The sequence below is a fragment of the Pinus tabuliformis genome, chromosome 3_1, assembly GCF_031772625.1.
Source record: "Pinus tabuliformis cultivar Carrire ecotype Pingquan chromosome 3_1, CPIR1, whole genome shotgun sequence".
In the NCBI taxonomy this organism is placed as follows: Eukaryota; Viridiplantae; Streptophyta; class Pinopsida; order Pinales; family Pinaceae; genus Pinus; species Pinus tabuliformis.
Genome location: NC_142301.1, coordinates 107,756,668 through 107,775,736, shown reverse-complemented (window position 1 = coordinate 107,775,736; position 19,069 = coordinate 107,756,668). Strand labels below are relative to the sequence as shown.

At 34.4% G+C, this 19,069-nt stretch overlaps 1 protein-coding gene across 1 annotated transcript; it reads left to right on the top strand.

Annotated features, from left to right (window-relative positions):
* The first annotated feature begins 5,454 nt into the window (after window positions 1-5,454).
* Window positions 5,455-6,590, top strand: LOC149186006 (uncharacterized). Its single transcript, XM_089412541.1, has 3 exons — window positions 5,455-5,478; window positions 5,596-5,695; window positions 5,788-6,590. The coding sequence occupies exons 2-3, from the start codon at window positions 5,644-5,646 to the stop codon at window positions 6,264-6,266; spliced, it is 531 nt and encodes a 176-aa protein (XP_089268667.1). The 5' UTR covers window positions 5,455-5,478; window positions 5,596-5,643; the 3' UTR covers window positions 6,267-6,590.
* The last annotated feature ends 12,479 nt before the right edge of the window (window positions 6,591-19,069 follow it).

Genomic DNA, 19,069 nt, shown 5'->3' with positions numbered 1-19,069 from the left:
AGATAAAACTAACCCTTACAATGGTTTAGAGAATAATATTTATAGCCTAAGGAATGACGGTAATATCCTTTTAATAGGTGACTTTAATGCTCGAACTTCAAACAAACAAGCTATTATTCTAAGCAATCATTCCAACCCTAATCCTCTTTGGTTAGACGAAGACCCTACTCTGGCTAGCAGGTACAAAAGGAGCTCTCAAGATCTCGGGGAAAATTTGTTTGGGTCAGAGCTAGTCAAGCTCTGTAGTGCTCAGGATCTCATAATTTGCAATGGTCTAAAGAAGTGGCCCAATTCTAGCAAGATGACCTGCATCCATGGACTTGGTAGCAGCATGGTAGACTATGTTATTTCCGATCTCCCATTATACAACGAAATAATAAATTTTGACATCTTAAACGACCACGAACCTGACTCTGATCATAGGCCTTTACTTATAACTCTCAATTTTGTCATGCATAGAGTTCCCATAGAAAATAATACTTATAGCCAAAAGAACTTAATATTTGATAGAAATAAAAATGATCTCTTTCTAAATGAATTAAAAACTAATTTGCTTCCTTTATCTAATATAGACAACATAGAAGACCTCTATCATAATTTTACTACAACCCTCTCATATTCTATTAACAAGTTCTCAATTGAAGTTTCAAATAATAAAAGAAATAGTAAAACCAATCCATGGTATGACAAAGATTGTAAAAGTGCAAGGAGAGCAATTAAGGAAGCTGTTGATGAATCTCTTAAAATGGACAAGATAAAAATATACAAAGCCCTAACTAAAAGGAAAAAGAGGCAGTACATTCGTCAAAGATAGGAGAATCTATTACACCTCTCTAAGGTAGCTCCAAAGAAATTTTGGAGGCAGATTCTAACTAGGAAGACTAAGGATAATAATAAAATTGCTCTTCATGATTGGAATTCCTATATTAAAAAGCTTTATGAATCTCCAAATGTCATGGATAATTTGGAAACCCTTCTCACAACGAAAGAAGTTTTTTCTTTAGAAGACATTAAGTTTGGGGTTAATCGCCTCGCTGATGGGAAAGCTAAGGACATTGAAGGTTACCAAGCGGAAATCTTAAAAATTGGAGGTCCTGTCCTCATCCCCCACATCCACAAGCTTTTCAATCAAGCATCAAGCAAGGGTTCCCTAAACCTTGGACTGAGAGCCTCATTATCCCTATTTTTAAAAGTGGGGATACAAATAACCCCTCTAATTATCGAACAATTATGATCAGCCCTCTCTTAGCCAATTTATATGGTAGTATTTTGGAAAAGAAGTTAAGCATATGGCTTGAAAGTGAAGGTAAGCGGGCTAAAGGCCAAGCAGGTTTCAGAAGGCATCACTCAACAACAGACCACCTTGTTACGCTTAGGATCATTGCGGAGGAATGTCGTAATGATAAATCCAATTTATTTTGTTGCTTTGTGGACTTTAGAAAGGCTTTCGATACGGTTCCTAGATACAACCTTTGGAATAGATTAGAAGAGCTAAAGGTTCCTCTCGAGTTGAGAGCTGCTGCTATAAGGTTATACACGAAAGTAATTGCCAAGCTAAAGAGCAATGAAGGGTGGTCGAAAGATGTTAAGTGTAACATCGGAGTTAAACAAGGTTGCCCCCTCTCCCCTACCCTATTTGGCATTTACATCGATAAGCTCGAAGGCTATTTAGAGGAAGCAGGATGTGATGGCACGATCTTAGCTGGGATAGTCGTCATCCTTATTCTTTATGCTGACGATATTTTTCTTTTGGCAAGGTGCCCATCTGATCTTAATAAGCAACTCAGGCTTCTTAAGGATTTCTGCTCTACCATGGGTATGACTGTTAACACTGACAAAACAAAAGTTATGATTATCAAATCCAAGAAGGACACTTACGCTAATTTTATGTATGACAATAATAACTTGGAGGAAGTGTATTCTTACAAGTACCTAGGAATTGATATTCATCACAAGCTCAACTGGAACCATAGCATTGAGAAAAGGATTAATGGGGGGTGGAAAGCTTACTTTGGTCTTGAAAATAATTGTAGAACAACAAACCTCGTAATGTGGGATAAAAAGAAGTTCCTCTTTTAAACTTTAGTCACTCCTGTTATCTTATATGGCTGTGAGGTTTGGGGTTGCAGCATCTCCAGAGAATCATGGAGAAAGATTGAGCAAATCCAGAAGCGTTTTATAACTTATAACCTGAAAATTAAAAGTAATACACCCTATCCTATTCTCCTTATAGAAGCAGGTATTTCCCCTATTGAGAGCCTAGCTATGCTTAGGTTTTTGTTGTACAAGCACAAAATCAGTAACGTAGACGATCATAGACTTCCCAAGCTAGCTTTAAATTCTAGCCAAAACCACCTAAGGCTCAATCGAGGGTGGCATAAAGACACAAGGGCCTGGTTAAACTATTGGGAGATCAACGAAAATGATGCATTGAAAAACATAAATAACATTAAAGATATTGTTACTTCTAAGTTCAAAGAAAAAATGTGGTGTGAGAAAGATTTAGCGGCTAAAAGAAAATTAAGTTATTATAAGAAGGTCATTAACCCCACCCTAGAAGATCAAAAGTATCTCTCTATTTTAACTAGCTCAAAGAAGAAAATTAATATAGCAAAGATTAGAACGAATTCTCATGAGCTCCATAGTGAAACAAGTCGTTTGGCAGTTCCTAAAACGCCTAAAACGCCATGGACGGAAAGGATCTGCCATATATGTGAGAATAGGAACATCGAGGATGAAAACCACTTCCTCTTAGAGTGCCCCGCATATAACCACATTAGATCTCAGTTTCACAATCTTTGTTACAATACTGACCTTCCTAGCCTTTTGCAATGTCAAAATTATAGTGAGCTCGGGAGGCTTCTCTCCAAGCTTTTTGAGCATAGGAATAAAATCTTAAATCAAAATAGATAATTTGTTTCTTTAGGTCCGATAGACTATTATTTGGTCTCAGCGGACGTTAACCATCATCATTATCATCAATTATAATCTATTTCATGTATTGTAAATTAAAATTTGTTTATGTAATAATATTTGTTACTTTATTTTAATGTGTATAAATAATTTGAGAAAGATAAATGGTGTTAAGGAATTTAGACTTCTGTGATCCATAATATTGTTAGATAATCTTCGGCATAATCACATAACCAATCTTTTGTCGACGCGTTTCGAACCAACCAGTGTGGTTCATCGTCAGGACAAGTTGAAGAACCAATCCGGCTTAGCGTGATTAAATAGCGTGTGCAGAGACTCCAACAGCTATAATGCTAACGGCTAATTTTGACCGAATGATCATGGTCAAACCACTAAATTAGTTAATTAATATTTCTCGAAAAAATTCAAAAAAGGAATTCATAAGGTAATTTAAAATAAATAGGTATATTATTGTTATTATCCAATTATCAAGAGAATACATATTTTAATTATGATGGTCATTATATATATTAATTACTCTATATATAATTATTATGAAATACAAGTATTAATCTCTATTTTTATTTAAGATGGTCATTATATCTCATAACATATATTAATTAATTAATATTTAATTATTATAAAATACAAGTAAATCATTAGTATTTTTAGAATATAGTTATGCTAGGTAATTTAATCTATATTTAATTATTATAAAATACAAGTATTAATCCCTATTTAATGACGATGGTCATTAATCTCATAATATATATTAATTAATCTATATTTAATTATTATAAAATACAAGAAGAGGTAATCAATCATTATTATTTTTAGAATCTAGTTTTATTAGGTAATAGTGTAATAATTATTTAATGGTCCAGGTTAGTCATATATAATATTTAAATATATTGGTCCAATAAAATAATAAGTTATATAAAATAATATATATTTATCAAATAATCCAAATAGATTGTTAAACCATTAATCTTCCTAGAATTTAGTTATATCAGGTAAAAACCATAATTTAGAGTTGTTACAACCAAGCCTGTTAATAATAGTATAACTAATATTATTGTTATATCATCATTAATGGTCAAATAATCAATATTAGATCATTATTTATTATAAATTAATAAAGAAAACTCAGACCTTAGGTCAATATATTATTACTTACAAGAAATTACCATAATTTATGGTTGATATGTTTACTACTATAACTAATAATATGGTATATCATAATATATCTTAAAGGTCAAATATCTAATAATCAACAAATTTTATTACATAATTATTTATTCCAAATTTTACTAAAGTTAATTATGTCATTAATATTTATAAGGTTGACAAAGGGTTTTTTAGATAATAGTTAAAGGGAAAAAACTCAATTCTAAGGTTAATATAGACATAATTAAAATGTATAATTAATGAAATGAAGGCAAAAAATCGAATCTAATTAAAATATGCCCAATAGTATCATACATAAGTAAGGTTAATACAATAATAGCCCGAAACTAATTCAAAACTTAATAAATGGTATTGTTTTGCTTGAATATTAATGACGAGTCAACTAACATTAGCACATAACAACCAATGATAATTGTTTCACTATTGGTTTGACAATTAAATTATAATATATTTTTTCCTTATTTAAAAAAATATATATTAAAAACTTATAAAACAATTTTATTGATAATCACTATATTATTATTATTATAAAATATTATATAAACTATAAAATCAAATTTCAAAATTCATTGGGTATCAAATTTCAAATCTAATTAAAAAAAACACAAACATAGGCATAGATAATTTTAAATGATAACCAAAACAATATTCTGATTATTAAAACCTATACCAAAACTTCATGAATATTTTAAATCTTTTTATACTTGGAAACCAAAAATAATCCGCACCTACCCTCTCATACCTAAAAGTCTGCGTAACGTGTCGTAACCTGTAACATGAAAGCAGTAAATGCACCGTCAAATCTAAAACATTTGGTTTCCATAGTTTACATGACAGGATATATAGCGTTCAGTGTTTTGCACATCACCCAAGTTTAAACGTACACGCGGCAAACGATGATTCAAAAAATGTTAAATGTCGACGATAAATTGATGAAGTGGATGTGACATTCCCTTAAATCAAAGCTCTTCACGCAATGTACCTCAATTAATTCACATTCATGTGTTGGGACAGAACATTAATGTGGCCATACGATTAAATTAATAATTGTTCTAATCTATCTCTCCCATGCTCTGAAAATCATTTCATTAAAGCAGGAAATATTTTGAAATATGTTGGGAGAATCATTTCATTAAAGTAGGAAATCTTTTTAACATACTTCATCATTAGATTTCGAATTCTTCGTACCAAATTTGTTTAAACCTCAAATCTTTATGATGCTGCACATTAGATTTCGAACTCTTTTTTCCTGATAATTTCGTAACAAACCGTACTTCATTGATTTGCTCCATTTGCTGCTGAGAGGCGCAGCTATTTAACCCGGTAGCACTCCGAGTAAAAGCATTGAAGATTGTCTGGATTTGTCGTGCGTCTGAGGTATTGGAAACACAGCATTTTGTATGAACGGATTAAGCTGTGAATTCCGGTATCTGCGAGAATGGTTGCAGCGTTTAGCTTTTGAAAACTGATATATCTTTGTTTGCTGTTGTGCAGGTGTTTCAGAAGAGAAGAGTGGAACGGAGTTGATTATAGCGTTTCAGAATGCCTGGCTGCCCAATTGTTTGTTCGTTGCAGTCATGGGCTACTGCCCCATGTAAGTCTTTTGGTGGAAATCATGTCTGATTTATGACACTGATATTACAATTGGCATTTTACACTTTCTACGTTGTTGTTTTGACTGTGCAGATATAGGTGGACATGATCCAATTCAATTTAGTAGCATGACAGACCTCAAATTTTCCAGGTTTGGTGAATCTGATGATACTTGGGATGTCATAAACAGTGGGATCACCTTCTCTGGTATATGCGGTACACGTACCTGCATGGCATATAAGAAGAATGTTTGCTGCAAACTTTCTAAAGGAGCTTATGGGAAATTTGATCTGGCGAAGGACAGTTGTGATTGTGTGTGCCCATGTTGTGAAAAGCCTGTGAAAATGTTGGAGACATGTTGTTTTTTTAATTGTAAATGGAAGTACACGGGTATGGTGCAGGAGTCAAGTGCAAGTGAATCTGAACCTCCGAAAAAATATATCAAGAGAAACGGCGGTGGTCTTGCAAACGCAAGAAATGGGTTTTTTGAATATACCGGAGACCTAACAAATTGGAGGTTCCTTGAGTTCGATGTTAAGAAAATTCCAGAGAGCGAGCTCGTTGATTACTAAATTGATGTGGTTGCTTGGACCATCTCAATGTAACTTCTGATTACTGCTCTTTTGCTGCTTACGTATAGGATGCGCAAGGATTTTGCAGGAATGTAGTTGAATGTTTTGTTGTGTTTTAGAGGGACACGAGCATGTGAAGAAAATGCCCTCTGTTTTGGATGATCCAACAAGTTATCTCGTCTGGTTACCAAATCTCAGATTTTTGGGGAGTCTCAATTGTCCTCAGACTTGCAAAGGTCCTTATGTCAATTTCACAATGGTTCCTGGTAATAGTTTTGTTAATATAATCTCTCCGTACTTGCGATATTCTCTTTTGACTTTTGATGAAGGTGTTCTAATGAATGCAATATTTGATAATAGTTTTGTTACTCTAGTCTAGTTGTAATTTATAAGATGCTCATTTTGCCTCTTAGTGAAGGTGTCTTAAACTATTTTCTGCCTTTTTTTCTTTAGAAAGTATTTTTACCAGGTTATTTTCTACGGAATTAATGGGTTTTCCTTCAATTTTCAAGTGGGTAATAGTTTTCAATGTTTTTCCAAAATAAAGAATTGAGTGAAAAATGTGGTTAGTTGGAGTTACAAGATACTATCTAAAATAAATGATGTTGAAATATGAATATAAAAATGAAAATAATACACTCAAGAAGTTGTATATTTTATGTTTAATTAAATTTAAAGTGGTAAATTTAAAATATTTTATGTAATAATATTTGTTACTCTATTTCGATGGGTGTATAATTTGAGAAAGACAAGTGGTGATGTTTTATTTGAATAATAATGATGAACTAATTTTACACTAATATATAGTAAACCAGTAATCGTTGTTTTCACTATCACTTCGATATATGTTATATTTCATGTTTTAGGTACATATATAATATTATGTTTAAACTTTATATCTTCTTGAGAAGTTGTATACATGCCTAATTAAATTAAAGTATGGTAAATTTATGTAATAATATTTGTTATTCTATTTCAATGTGTGAGTAATTTGAGAAAGAAAGTGGTGATGTTTTATTTGAATAATAGTGATGAATTAATCTACATTAACACAACAATTAGTAATGATTATTTTTAGTATTAGTATGATATATTTTCTTACTTTTTAATTTTTTTTAATAAGAAATCTAAAAATAATTTAATTTGTAATATAAATTATGAAAATAAAAATATTATATAAAGCATAAAATAAAAATTTAAATAAAAAAAAACATGAACATAAATAATTTTAATTGTTAACTCTAAATAAATTCTACCAACATTTAATAAATATTTTAAATGACAATGTATGAATGATTTGACAGAGACAAATAGTGATATTTTATTTGAATAATAGTGATGAATTAATTTACAATCAATAATGATTACTTTCATTATTAATTTGGTATATTTTTTTATTCTTTAATTTTTTTGTTTAATAAAATCTTGAAAATAATTTAATTTGTAATATAAATCATAAAAATAAACATATTACATAAACTACAAAATAAAAATTTAAATCTAAAGAAAATCATACCCCTTTGTTTTATGAAGAAGACTTTGCTACAACAAGCATTCAACTATTGAATGAAAGTCCACTTGTTATGAATTTTGAAGCATCTAACTATTGAATGAAAGTCCACTTGTTATGAATTTTGAAGCATCTAACTATTGAATGAAAGTCCACTTGTTATGAATTTTGGTGGCTAACTAGTGTCGAGGAAAACGACGGGAGCATGCAAGATTGTGTTACAACAAGCATCTAACTATTGAATGAAAGTCCACTTGTGAATTTTGAAGCATCTAACTATTGAATGAAAGTCCACTTGTTATGAATTTTGGTGGTTAACTAGGGTTGAGAAAAATGGCGGGAGTGCATAGCGAGGGTTCCGAAAGTAGTAGAGATTGTTTTTAATGGAAAGCGGAAAAGGAGGGAGCTCGACTCCCCCTCCTACAAGGACGCAGTATCCAACAAAGGCAAAACACCAGTGATAAACATCAAAGGTGTTGCTGAAAAAAAAAGCAAAGATAATGATAAGGGGACAGAGGGGACTAAGACCAAGGTAAGCAGTAGCACAAAGGACAAGGAGGAAGAAGACAAAAATCATGGTTCATGAGACCAAAAGCAAAATGGAATTTGCAAGCATAAAACATAATCACTCTTAGAGTGATATTAAATGATTTTTCTCTATAAGCACACAGATAACACATGGGGAACTAAGTGATTTCCGTAAATTTATGGGATTATGGCCCGCTGAAAAAGCTTTACAAATGTGGATCAAATATCATTGGTAATCCAAAGGAAGCATTGACCTACATCTTGGGTTAAAGGGATTTTTCACAGTAGCGTTTTCAAATATCGAAGACAAACACAGAATATGCGAAGGAGGACCTTATTTTTATGCAGCGGCTAGCCTTTATATGAGGCCTTGGATGATGAATTTAGTCTTAGAGCGGGAGACTTTCACCTCGGTTCCAGTGTGGGTAAGGCTATATTTTCAACCTCTTGATTATTGGCAAATTGAATCGTTAGCATCGATTGAAAATAAACTAGGTTGTTTTGTCAAAGTTCTCGAAGCCATAAGAAGAGAGAAATATACCACACCTCCTTTGCAAAAATGTGTGGAAATGGATCTATCAAAGGTTCTTTCGGATGAAGTTATTTTGGAAGTTTTTGATGAGGAGTGGGTGCAGAGAGTGGATTATGAGCATATCTCATTCAAATTCCGTTGATGCCATGAACATGGACATCTATTTAGAGAATGCCCTCTCAGCAAAGCAGAGGACAAAGGGAACTTCAATACTTCGAAGAATATGGAGAGCTTTCAGAAAGTGGCTAGCAGAGGAAAAGGGGGAAAAAAGAATAAAGCAACAAAAGAACGAGAGGCAAAAGGTCAGTGAGAGCAAGTTTCAAGCGCTGGATGAGAATGAAGAAAACATGAAGGAAAATCAATCTCAGGGGGAAGATTCGAATGAAAAAGAAAAGGAAGAAAACAATAAACAATCTCAAGATATGGGTTATCAAAATGAGACTGTTATAAGTAAAACAAAAATGGAGATGGATCAGGGAATGACTCAAAGTTAAATAGATTTGGAAGATCATGAATTACAGGAACTCCTAAACAAGGAAAACTTGGACTTGGAAGGATTCTCGAGGTAGGGATCCAAGAGAGGAATAGAATCAACACCTCCAGAAGAATGCTCCAAAATATCGCAGTGATTTTTATGGAAAACCCAGCAAAGAGGGTTGGATAAAGGCAAAGCTATTCACAAGCAGGAGCACAGAGGTGTGAAAACTATGAAATAAACTCCAGGATTAGCAACTAGAAATTCAGGAAATAAAAGGGGTAGGAAAAAACAAAATGAGCTCTTGATGGAGTGTGGAAAGCTAATGATAGATTCAGGTAAGATGAAAAACCTAATCAGTTACTCTTTCACAAATATTCAATTATGAAGTTCATATCTTGGAATATCAGAGGTCTAGGGAGTAAAAGAAAAAAAAAGAATGTTAAATAACAGAATGAAATTAGCAACACCAAATATAATCTTTATTCAGGGAACAAAATGCTCCATTCAAAAAATAAAGCAAATCCATAGCAAATGGATGGATAGATTTGAGCTGCTCGAAGTGAAAGCAGAGAACACAGCGGGAGGCATCCTCACTCTATGGAACCACCAAAAAGTCAGCATATTAGATGTGGAGGCATCAAGAAATTATTTATATGTTATTATTCAACCAGTGGGAGTCGTGGATATTTTTATGGTCACAAATGTTTATGGTCCACAAAGAATAGATGAAAAACTGAAACTCTTAAACTCCTTGGCAGAGCTCAAAAGCAGAAATGAAGAAATACCTTGGGTCTTGGGAGAAAATTTTAACATGATTAAATCACTTTCTGAAAAAAAAGGAGGCACCAGAGTGCTTAATAAAGACTCCGAATTTTTCCAAACCTTCACAGATGATACAAATCTGGTTGACTCGGCAATGCATAATGGCCTTTTTACTTGGAACACCAAAAGAGGAGGTGAGGCTTAGGGAGCCTCCAAGTTAGACAGATTTTTGATCTTAGAGGAGCTTATGCTAGCAAATAGAGAAATAAAAGCTAAAGTTCTCCCCTTTGGAGGTTCTGATCACTGGCCGATTCAATTAGAAGTCAAGGGGTTTGATTCTCCCAGGAATAGACCCTTCAGGTTTGAGAATATCTAGCTCTCCCACCCCGACTTCATCAACAACATTGAAAAATGGTGGGTAGAAGATCTGCAGATCTAGGGCACTAATATGTTCATCCTACACAAAAGACTTTAGCGTATTAAATTCAGAGTCAGAATGGGACAAGAAGGTTTTTGGTAACATTTTTGTGGATAAAAAGGCAGTAGAAACCAAACTATAGGAACTCAATTAAACATTGATCACAAAGGGTTTTGATAAAGTGAAAAGTCAGCGAGTTGATAAACACCATCAAGAATGGGAGAAATTATGCAAACAAAAGGAAATCTTTTGGAGACAAAAGTCTCGAATTCAATGGCTCAAAGAAGATGAACGTAATACTAAATTTTTTCACAGATCCACCATAGCCAATGGAGCTCACAACATAATCTCTTTGATATTGAATGTCAATGGGGAGCTCCAGACCTCTCATAAGAATATCGAGATGTGTTGGTTCAGCGTTTCAGAGGTATCACCAAGGAAAATAATCCAGACAGAGAGCAATGCATCAAAGAAATTACAAAAAATATCCGTACGCTGGTGTCAAGAGGGGAAAATTTTAACTTGAACAAACCAGTCACCAAAGAGGAAGTCAGTGAGGTTATTAAAGACATGCAGAATGGCAAAGCTCCAGGTCTAGATGGTTTCAATGTGGATTTTTTTAAGGCTTGCTGGAACATTGTCAAGCAAGGCACTTTGAATGTTGTGGAGGATTCCAGAAGAAGGAGGACTATTCTGAAAGCCCTCAACACCTCCTTCATCTCTCTGATCCCTAAACATGATTCAACCCTGACTGCTGATAAGTATAGACCCATTGCTTTATGCAATGTGGTATACAAGATTATATCCAAGGTATTGGCTAGCAGACTCAAACCTCTTCTTCCTTCTTTAATCTCAAGTGAACAATTTGGTTATGTGGAAGATAGACAAATCCTTAATAATATTATTCTAGCCCACGAGACAGTGCACACGCTAACCAACAAAAGACAGGCCGGTATGATCATGCAGTTAGACATTGCCAAAGCCTATGACAAGGTACACTGGATCTATATCAGGAGGATCCTTTTTGCTTTTGGGTTTGATCACAACTGGGTCAGATGGGTTATGGCTCTGGGTACTTCTTCTAGCGTTTCTATTCTGGTGAATGGCTCTCCCTCAGATATCCTTACTCCTTCTAGATGCCTCAGGCAAGGTGACCCACTCTCTCCCTTTCTCTTTATCCTCATGAAGGAAGGATTGGACAGAGCCAATAAGCAGGCTAAAGCCTTGAGAAAAATTAAGGGCCTTCAATTAACGGAGAATGATCAGACAATGACTCACCAAAAATTTGTGGATGACACAACGCTGCGTGGAATTCCTATGGTGAAAGAAGCTTCAACGTACAAACAAATCTTGAATAACTTTGCCTTGGCTACAGGGATGGAATTCAATTTCTTCAAATCAATTTTTTTTCTTAAATACTAACATTGCAATCCAGAGAAATATCTCTAGAATTCTGGGCTTTCAAAGGGATTCCCTCCCTTCAAAGTATTTGGGAATTCCCCTTACAACGAGGCCCATGCACAAAAGTATTGGGGAACCGGTGCTCAATAAGATGCAAGGCAAAGTTAAAAAATGGACTATCAGATCATTGAACCTCGCTGGTAGGTTGATACTGACAAAAGTCATTCTACAACCAATCCCGGTTTTCTTTTTAACAGCCCTCGCAGCTCCCAAAGGTGTCTTACAGCTATTCAGGAATATCTAGAGAGACTTCCTCTGGGGCAAGGAAGAAACAAGGAAGAAATGGGCCCTTGTTTCTTGGGATAAAATCTGCAAACCTGAGTCATGGGGGTCGAGGGTTAGATGATCATGAAAAAGTAATGTACTAGGGGCCAAACTCTGGTGGAGATGGGTTAAAGAACCAAAAGCTCAATGGGCTAAAACCTGGAAAGAAAAATATGCAAGTTTGTGGCAAACAAATGATCTTATTAGAATCTCTGGAAACATAAAGGGCTCTTACATCTGGAATAAAGTCTGGGAAAACAGAAGCCTAGTACAAGACTACAGTTTTTGGGAAATCAGAGCAAGGGATCTTGCTCTCTTTTGGGAGAACAAATGGCAACAAGACCCAATGCTGTTAAAGGAGGACTATATGATCTTCAAGCAGGAAACAGATTCCCAGGGATTAACCAAAGTTAAAGATTTCTAGAATCTTCCTCACAACTCTGGAAAATGGAGAAATTGGAGAAGCATAGACTGTTGAGATGATAGCCCCCTAAAAATAAAAGCCAAGGCAATTATGAGCATGCTAAGACAAAGGAAAATCTTGGTAATAGAGGGGCAGGATCAGTTAAGATGGGGCCTCAACAAGGAAGGCTCCTTTAATCTTAAGGACGCTAAGAGAATTACCCTGAATCTAGAATCCAACGATTCAACGAATTCATGGCAACAACTTTGGAGCCACCAAGGGTGGATGAAGATCACACTATTCATGTGGTTAGTTCACCACAAAAAAATCTTAACTTGGGACAACATTAGGAAAAGAGGGGTTATTGGGCCTTCTAGATGTCAGCTATGTGAAGCTCAAGAGGAAACAATGGAGCATATTTTTAACAGTTGCACCTTTACCACCTGGTTGTGGGATTCTTTTGCTACCATTTTTCAATAGACAAAGAGAGATAAAGGGAGCATCACTAATACCCTGAACAAGTGGAAAAGGAACTTTTCAGACAATGAGATTCTCAATTTGCCCTGGGTCTTTACGCTAAGCTTCATTATCTGGAGTGTTTGGAAAGAACAGAATAAAAGAATTTTCAAAGATGAAAAAACTAGTCCTCTTCCCCTGTTGGATCTGATCTTGAAGCAGAGTAAGGAGACAATTAGTGCCACTGTTTGCAATTACCCAAAAGCCCTCCCACAGAAAATGAGATGAGAACTCTCAGGAAACTGAGAATGCAAGAAATCATTATCAATGGACTCAGTGGAAGAGAAGGAAATTTGGGAAAGGAAAAGGATTTCTGGTAGTGTCCACCGAAGGATACCTGAAATGCAATATTGATGGTGCTTCAAAAGGCAACTCTGGAATAGCCGGATACGGAGGGGTCTTGAGAGACGAAGAAGAAATTATAATCTTCATTTTCCACTGCCACTTCGATAAAGCCACAAATAATATGGCTGAATTAATGGCCTTAGAACAATGCCTAGAACTGCTGAATCTAAATCATAGCTCAAATGTCATCATAGAGGCAGACTTAGAGATCTCCATAAAAGCTGTTAAAAGAATTAGTTGTGGAGCAGCGCCGGAGAAGGTCTCAAAACACTGGAGACTAATACAAGTGTATCAAAGAATTCAAAAACATCTCCTGAGTCTACGAACTGTTAGTTTCAGACATGTTAGACGAGAAGCCAACAAACTAGCGGACACTCTAGCCAACCAAGGGGTGATTAATTCAGAGTGCAGATTTGAAATGAAGTGGTAGGAGATGACTTAGGGCAGAGTAAAAGCTCTATGCGAAGAACAAGCGGCAGAAGATAGAGAAATTTTTAAATATTGGGCCAGAAGGAAAGGTACTGAATGAAGATGTCTAAACAGGTTCGATCTCAGTTCTCGGGTTGGTACCTGGAAGACGGACATGCTCAAAGCAGTCATATAACACCCTGGCGGAAAGTGACCAGATCCCTTTCCCTTTAGATTGTACTACAGGGTTCTATCCACAGTCAGCAGCGGTCTCTATTGCATGTACTAAGGTGAGCTTGTGCGGAAAAGGGCGGTTCTAGTTTTTCGGCGAAGGCGGTTCCCCTACATTCCTCTCACTGGTCGGAAAACCAGGCTCAAACAGTTTACGGGTGATCACTCAGCTTTGGTACGGTAAGTGGTTTAGTTTTTTGGGAGCAATTCCATTAGGCTCCCGCCACGTGGCTAGGGAGGGGTAATGAAACCACCCTCCATCGTGCATTAAGTTTCGCACAACTTAAGTGGTGCGATACTTCGCCAAGCCCTCCGATTTCGTAGGTTGATTTAACGGTCAGATTTGTAAGTGATTTTTTGTGGGGCCAAGGGTCTTATTGGGCTTGTCGTGATAAAGACGTGGGGGGTTAGTGGAACCTTTGATCAGGGTTTTTATTTTTATTGTTCAAACAAAGGCTTGATTTGAGAGACTAATTTTGTATGTTGTAGAGGGGTGGGGCTCTACTATGCAGCACGCCCTTGGCTTTCATGCAGGGGTCATGGTTATTGTATATTTTGTAAATTTATTTTTGGTTTAATAAAATAGAAAGAACGACACTTGCTTAAGCTAAAAAAAAATTAAACCTAAAGAAACAAACATGAACATAAATAATTTTAATGGATGGCTGTGACAATAATCTGATTATTAAAACCTATACCAAAACTTCATAAATATTTTAAATATATTTATGCCCAATGAAAAATGACCCGTACCTACCATCTCATAACTAAAAGTTGTCTTAAACGATTTCCCTGACATTAACGATAAGGGGTATCAATGAGCATGAAAGATGTGAATGCATCGTTAATTCTAAACAAATAGTTTTGAGAGTTTACATGACCGGATAAAAAGTGTCTGGTTTTTTCGCCAATTATTCATATCGCGCAGTTTTAGACGTACAGGTAAACGATGATTCAAAAAAGTTGAGAGATATTCATTAAAAGATTTAAGTTTATGCGTATTGATGTAGATGAGTGGATGTACTTGAAATCAAAATCAATGCGGTATTCATTTATGAGTAAAGTCAAATCAAAGCTCTTCACCCAGTGTACCTCAATCATTAATGTGTGTGGACCGAACATTAACGTGGCCGTACGCTGAAAGTTAATTATTGTTGTAATTTTTGGAGCACATGTATGGCAATATATATATATATATATATATATATATATATATATATATATATATATAGTTATTGGTTTATCAATGGGTAGTAAATGTGACTCGTTTGATATGGTAATTATCATTTGTTAATGAACGGATAACTATATATGGTTGTTTGTCCATATTCATCTTTCTAATGTTTTAAAATAGGTTGGGAGTATTATTCCATTAAAGCTGGGATTTTTTTATAGGGATATTGTATCATTAGATTTTGAATCTGTTGTGGTAATTTGTTAACGAAGTGCATTTAATTGATTTCTCTAAGTTGATGTTTTGTGAGAATTATAGAGTTTGTTGCAATGTAGTTAGTGGGTAGGGGCAGCATATGCTCACCAATTTGAAGTTGAAGATAAAATGATAAATGAATGAAACTAGTAAAACTCTAGTGAGAGCCCCTTGAGTTGTTACAATGTTGCTTTTTATTGAATAAAAAATCAAAACAATACATATTTTATACAAGTGTGTTTAGTTAAGGAGATGAAACAATTTAAGAAATAGGTTTTAGTTTGTAATTATAACAAAAAAATCAAAACAATCTAACTAATTGTTTTTCCATTATTTTCAACTGTCACCATTAATGGAGAAATGATTTATTTTCACACTTGTTATCTCCCTAAACAATTCAAATTTCATTTTCTCAAGAGGCTTAGCGAAAATATTAGCAACATTTTCACAGGTATCACAATATTCAATAAAAATTTCTTTGCATTTTAATAAAGTTGTTTTTTTTTTTTTTACAAGTAAAGTTGTGTTTTAAAAAAAATACATTTCTTGTATTATATTTAATTTAAAAAGTTTTGTTTAATTTACAAATTAAATGTTCTTGCCTTTTTTCAGAAACCCTTCATGTTGTGTCAAATACACTTCCTCTTTTAAATCACCATTCAGAAAAATAGATTTTACATTTAATTGGTGCAAGTTTCAATGTTACTTTATAGCTAATGCAATTGACAATCTAATAGTAGTTAATTTAGTTACATGTGCAAATATTTCTATCTAGTCAATACCTTTTTTTTTGTGAGTACTTTTTTTTTCTTTCTTTCACCAATCTAGCTTTATATTTATCTACAATGCCATTTTATTTAAACTTGGGTTTGTATAACCTGTTACATCCTATGGGAAATTTAGTCAATTCTCAAGTTTTGTTTTTAATTGTAGACTCATATTATTTTTTCATTACTTCTCTCCATTCCTCATGTTCATCATCTTCATTAAAACTCCTGGGTTCTATAACGTTTAAAACACTACTTATCAAGGCATAGTCCTTATACTTTTCAGGGAGGCGAACTTGTCGAGTAGGTCTCTTTGGCAATTCATTGTACTAACCCATGTTCTCTAAAGGTATCTCTCCACCTCGAGGTGAAATCTGACTGCTCTTGATGTCCATATAATTGGATTCTTCCATAGTCTTTTGTTGCTCATTGTCTTCTATTTCTTTATTGTTTTCAACTTTAGGAAGTACATGCCACTTTTCATAGTTGCTGTCTTTGTTGCCTTCATTTGTCTGTTCATTGAAACTTACATTTCTACTTGCAAATAGTTTGAGTAGATGGACCACACATTTTATATGCTTTAAATTTGGAACAACATCCTAGAAAAATACATTTAATAACTTTAGCATCAAGTTTATTTTTATTCTCCTTCAAAATATGTGCAAAGGCCTTACACCTAAATACCCTCAAATGATGCACTGTTGGTTTAAAACCATACAAGGCTTGAAATGGAGTTTCGAGATCAAGATACCTTGTTGGGCTTATTTTCTTTAAATAAACAATAGTACTAACGGTATCTGTCCAAAAAACATTTGAGAGATTCTTACATTTGATAATACTCTGAGCACACTCTATCAATGCTCCGTTCTCCTCTCTGCAACTCTGTTATGTTCTGGACTGTAGGTTTCTATAAATTATTGCACAATTCCATGATCCTTGCAATATTTTGATCAAGTTCCCCAATCTGTACTCTCCCCCTTGAGCCGAATGAATGATTTTTATGAAATTCTTTGTTTGCTTCTCTACCATGTTTTTGAATTTTTTGAAATACTCGAAAACATCATTCTTTCTCCTAAGGAAATACACCGAAGTGTACTTTGTGCAATCATCAATATAAAATATAAAATAATAAGCACTTCCTAAGGATTTGGTCTGAATGGGTCTACAAACATCACAATGCACAAGTTCTAATATATTTAATTTTCACCTATCAAAATTAGAGGGGAATTCATCTCTGTGAATTTTTCTTAATGCACAGTTTTCACAAGCAGCACACTCATTCTTTAACATGGGGAGTCCTTTAACCATTCTTTGTTTCCGCAATAACAACAAATCATGATAATTGAGATGACCATATCTCTGGTGTCAAAGGATTTCTGTTGACATAACTGTAGAAGTCAGTGTTTGATGACTCTTGTTGGTGACATAAAGCTTGTACATGCCTCCAACCTTGACTCCTAAAGCAACAAGTTTGTAGTGATTCAACGGGTCTTTTATTGTGCAATATGTTTTGAAAAATTCAACCTTCATATTCTGATCTGTAATTGTGGACACAGATCAAATTTTTCTTGATCCCGTGCACATACATTAAATTATGAATGTGCCTAAAACTGTCAATTGGAAAAGTCACTGGAATATTTTCATATTCCTTGATCTAATGTGCACGATTATCTCCAAGATAAATGTTGTCACCATTTCTTATTTCCTTGAAGTTCTCATACTAGTATTTATTGCATGTCATGTGAATTGAAGCTCCAGAGTCCACAAACCATGAATCAACATCATCGGTTTCAACAAACAATGCAACATTAGACACAAACAACTTAAGATTCTTCACATTAGAATTCGGGTTTTTTTCTACAAAATGTCTTGAATTTCTTTTGTGTTTATGCCTCGTTTCATCACTTTTCTTCTTGTAGCAATCTCTGGCAAGAGGCCCACTTCTACCACAATAAAAATATTTAATTTTAGAATAATTCTCCTAGGTGACACACTTTGATTTGGCTTTGGAGATCGCCTTCTTTGAAATTGACTTACACCTCTACTTCCTTCTCATTGTTTTCATTTGAAGAATTTTTTCTTTGTCACACGTGCTAAGTCTGGATTTTGAGGCTTTAAATTATCGCGCTTCTCTTCTAACTACTTTAGTGTACTTGATAATTCCTCAAAAGTGGGTTCGTTTCCCTTGCTGCAAGACTTGTGATAAACATTTGATAGTCCTCTGACATTCCATTTAAAGTAATTGTCACGAGATCAATATTAGGAACTGATTCCCCTATGTCTCCCAACTTATCTTTAAAGTCTTTGATTCTTTAAACGAAGGCATTAATAGATTCATTTTCTTCCGTTTTAATATAAAAGAGCTTACTTTTCAAGAAAATGACCCAGTGTGTTTTTAGTTTCATACAACTCCTTTAGTGTATTCCATGTTTTATTAGAACTCTGACAACCACGAATATGAGGAACTATATTATATTCCACATACATCTTTAATATTTCTTTTTCTTTGTTCTCTCGTTTCTCCTAGTCTTTAATCAATGCAGTTGTCATGCCTCTAACAACACTTGGTTTTTATTCTTCTCCCTTTGTGATCACCCATATGCCATAGCTTTCCATCAAAGTCCGCAACTTGAATTTCCAGCTAACATAGTTGGTGCTATCCAATTTATTGGCCTCATTCAGGTATGTCTTTGCAAGTGGATTCGTCATTTTGCTAGAGAATCCAAATCTTCAACAACACCTTGCTTTTTT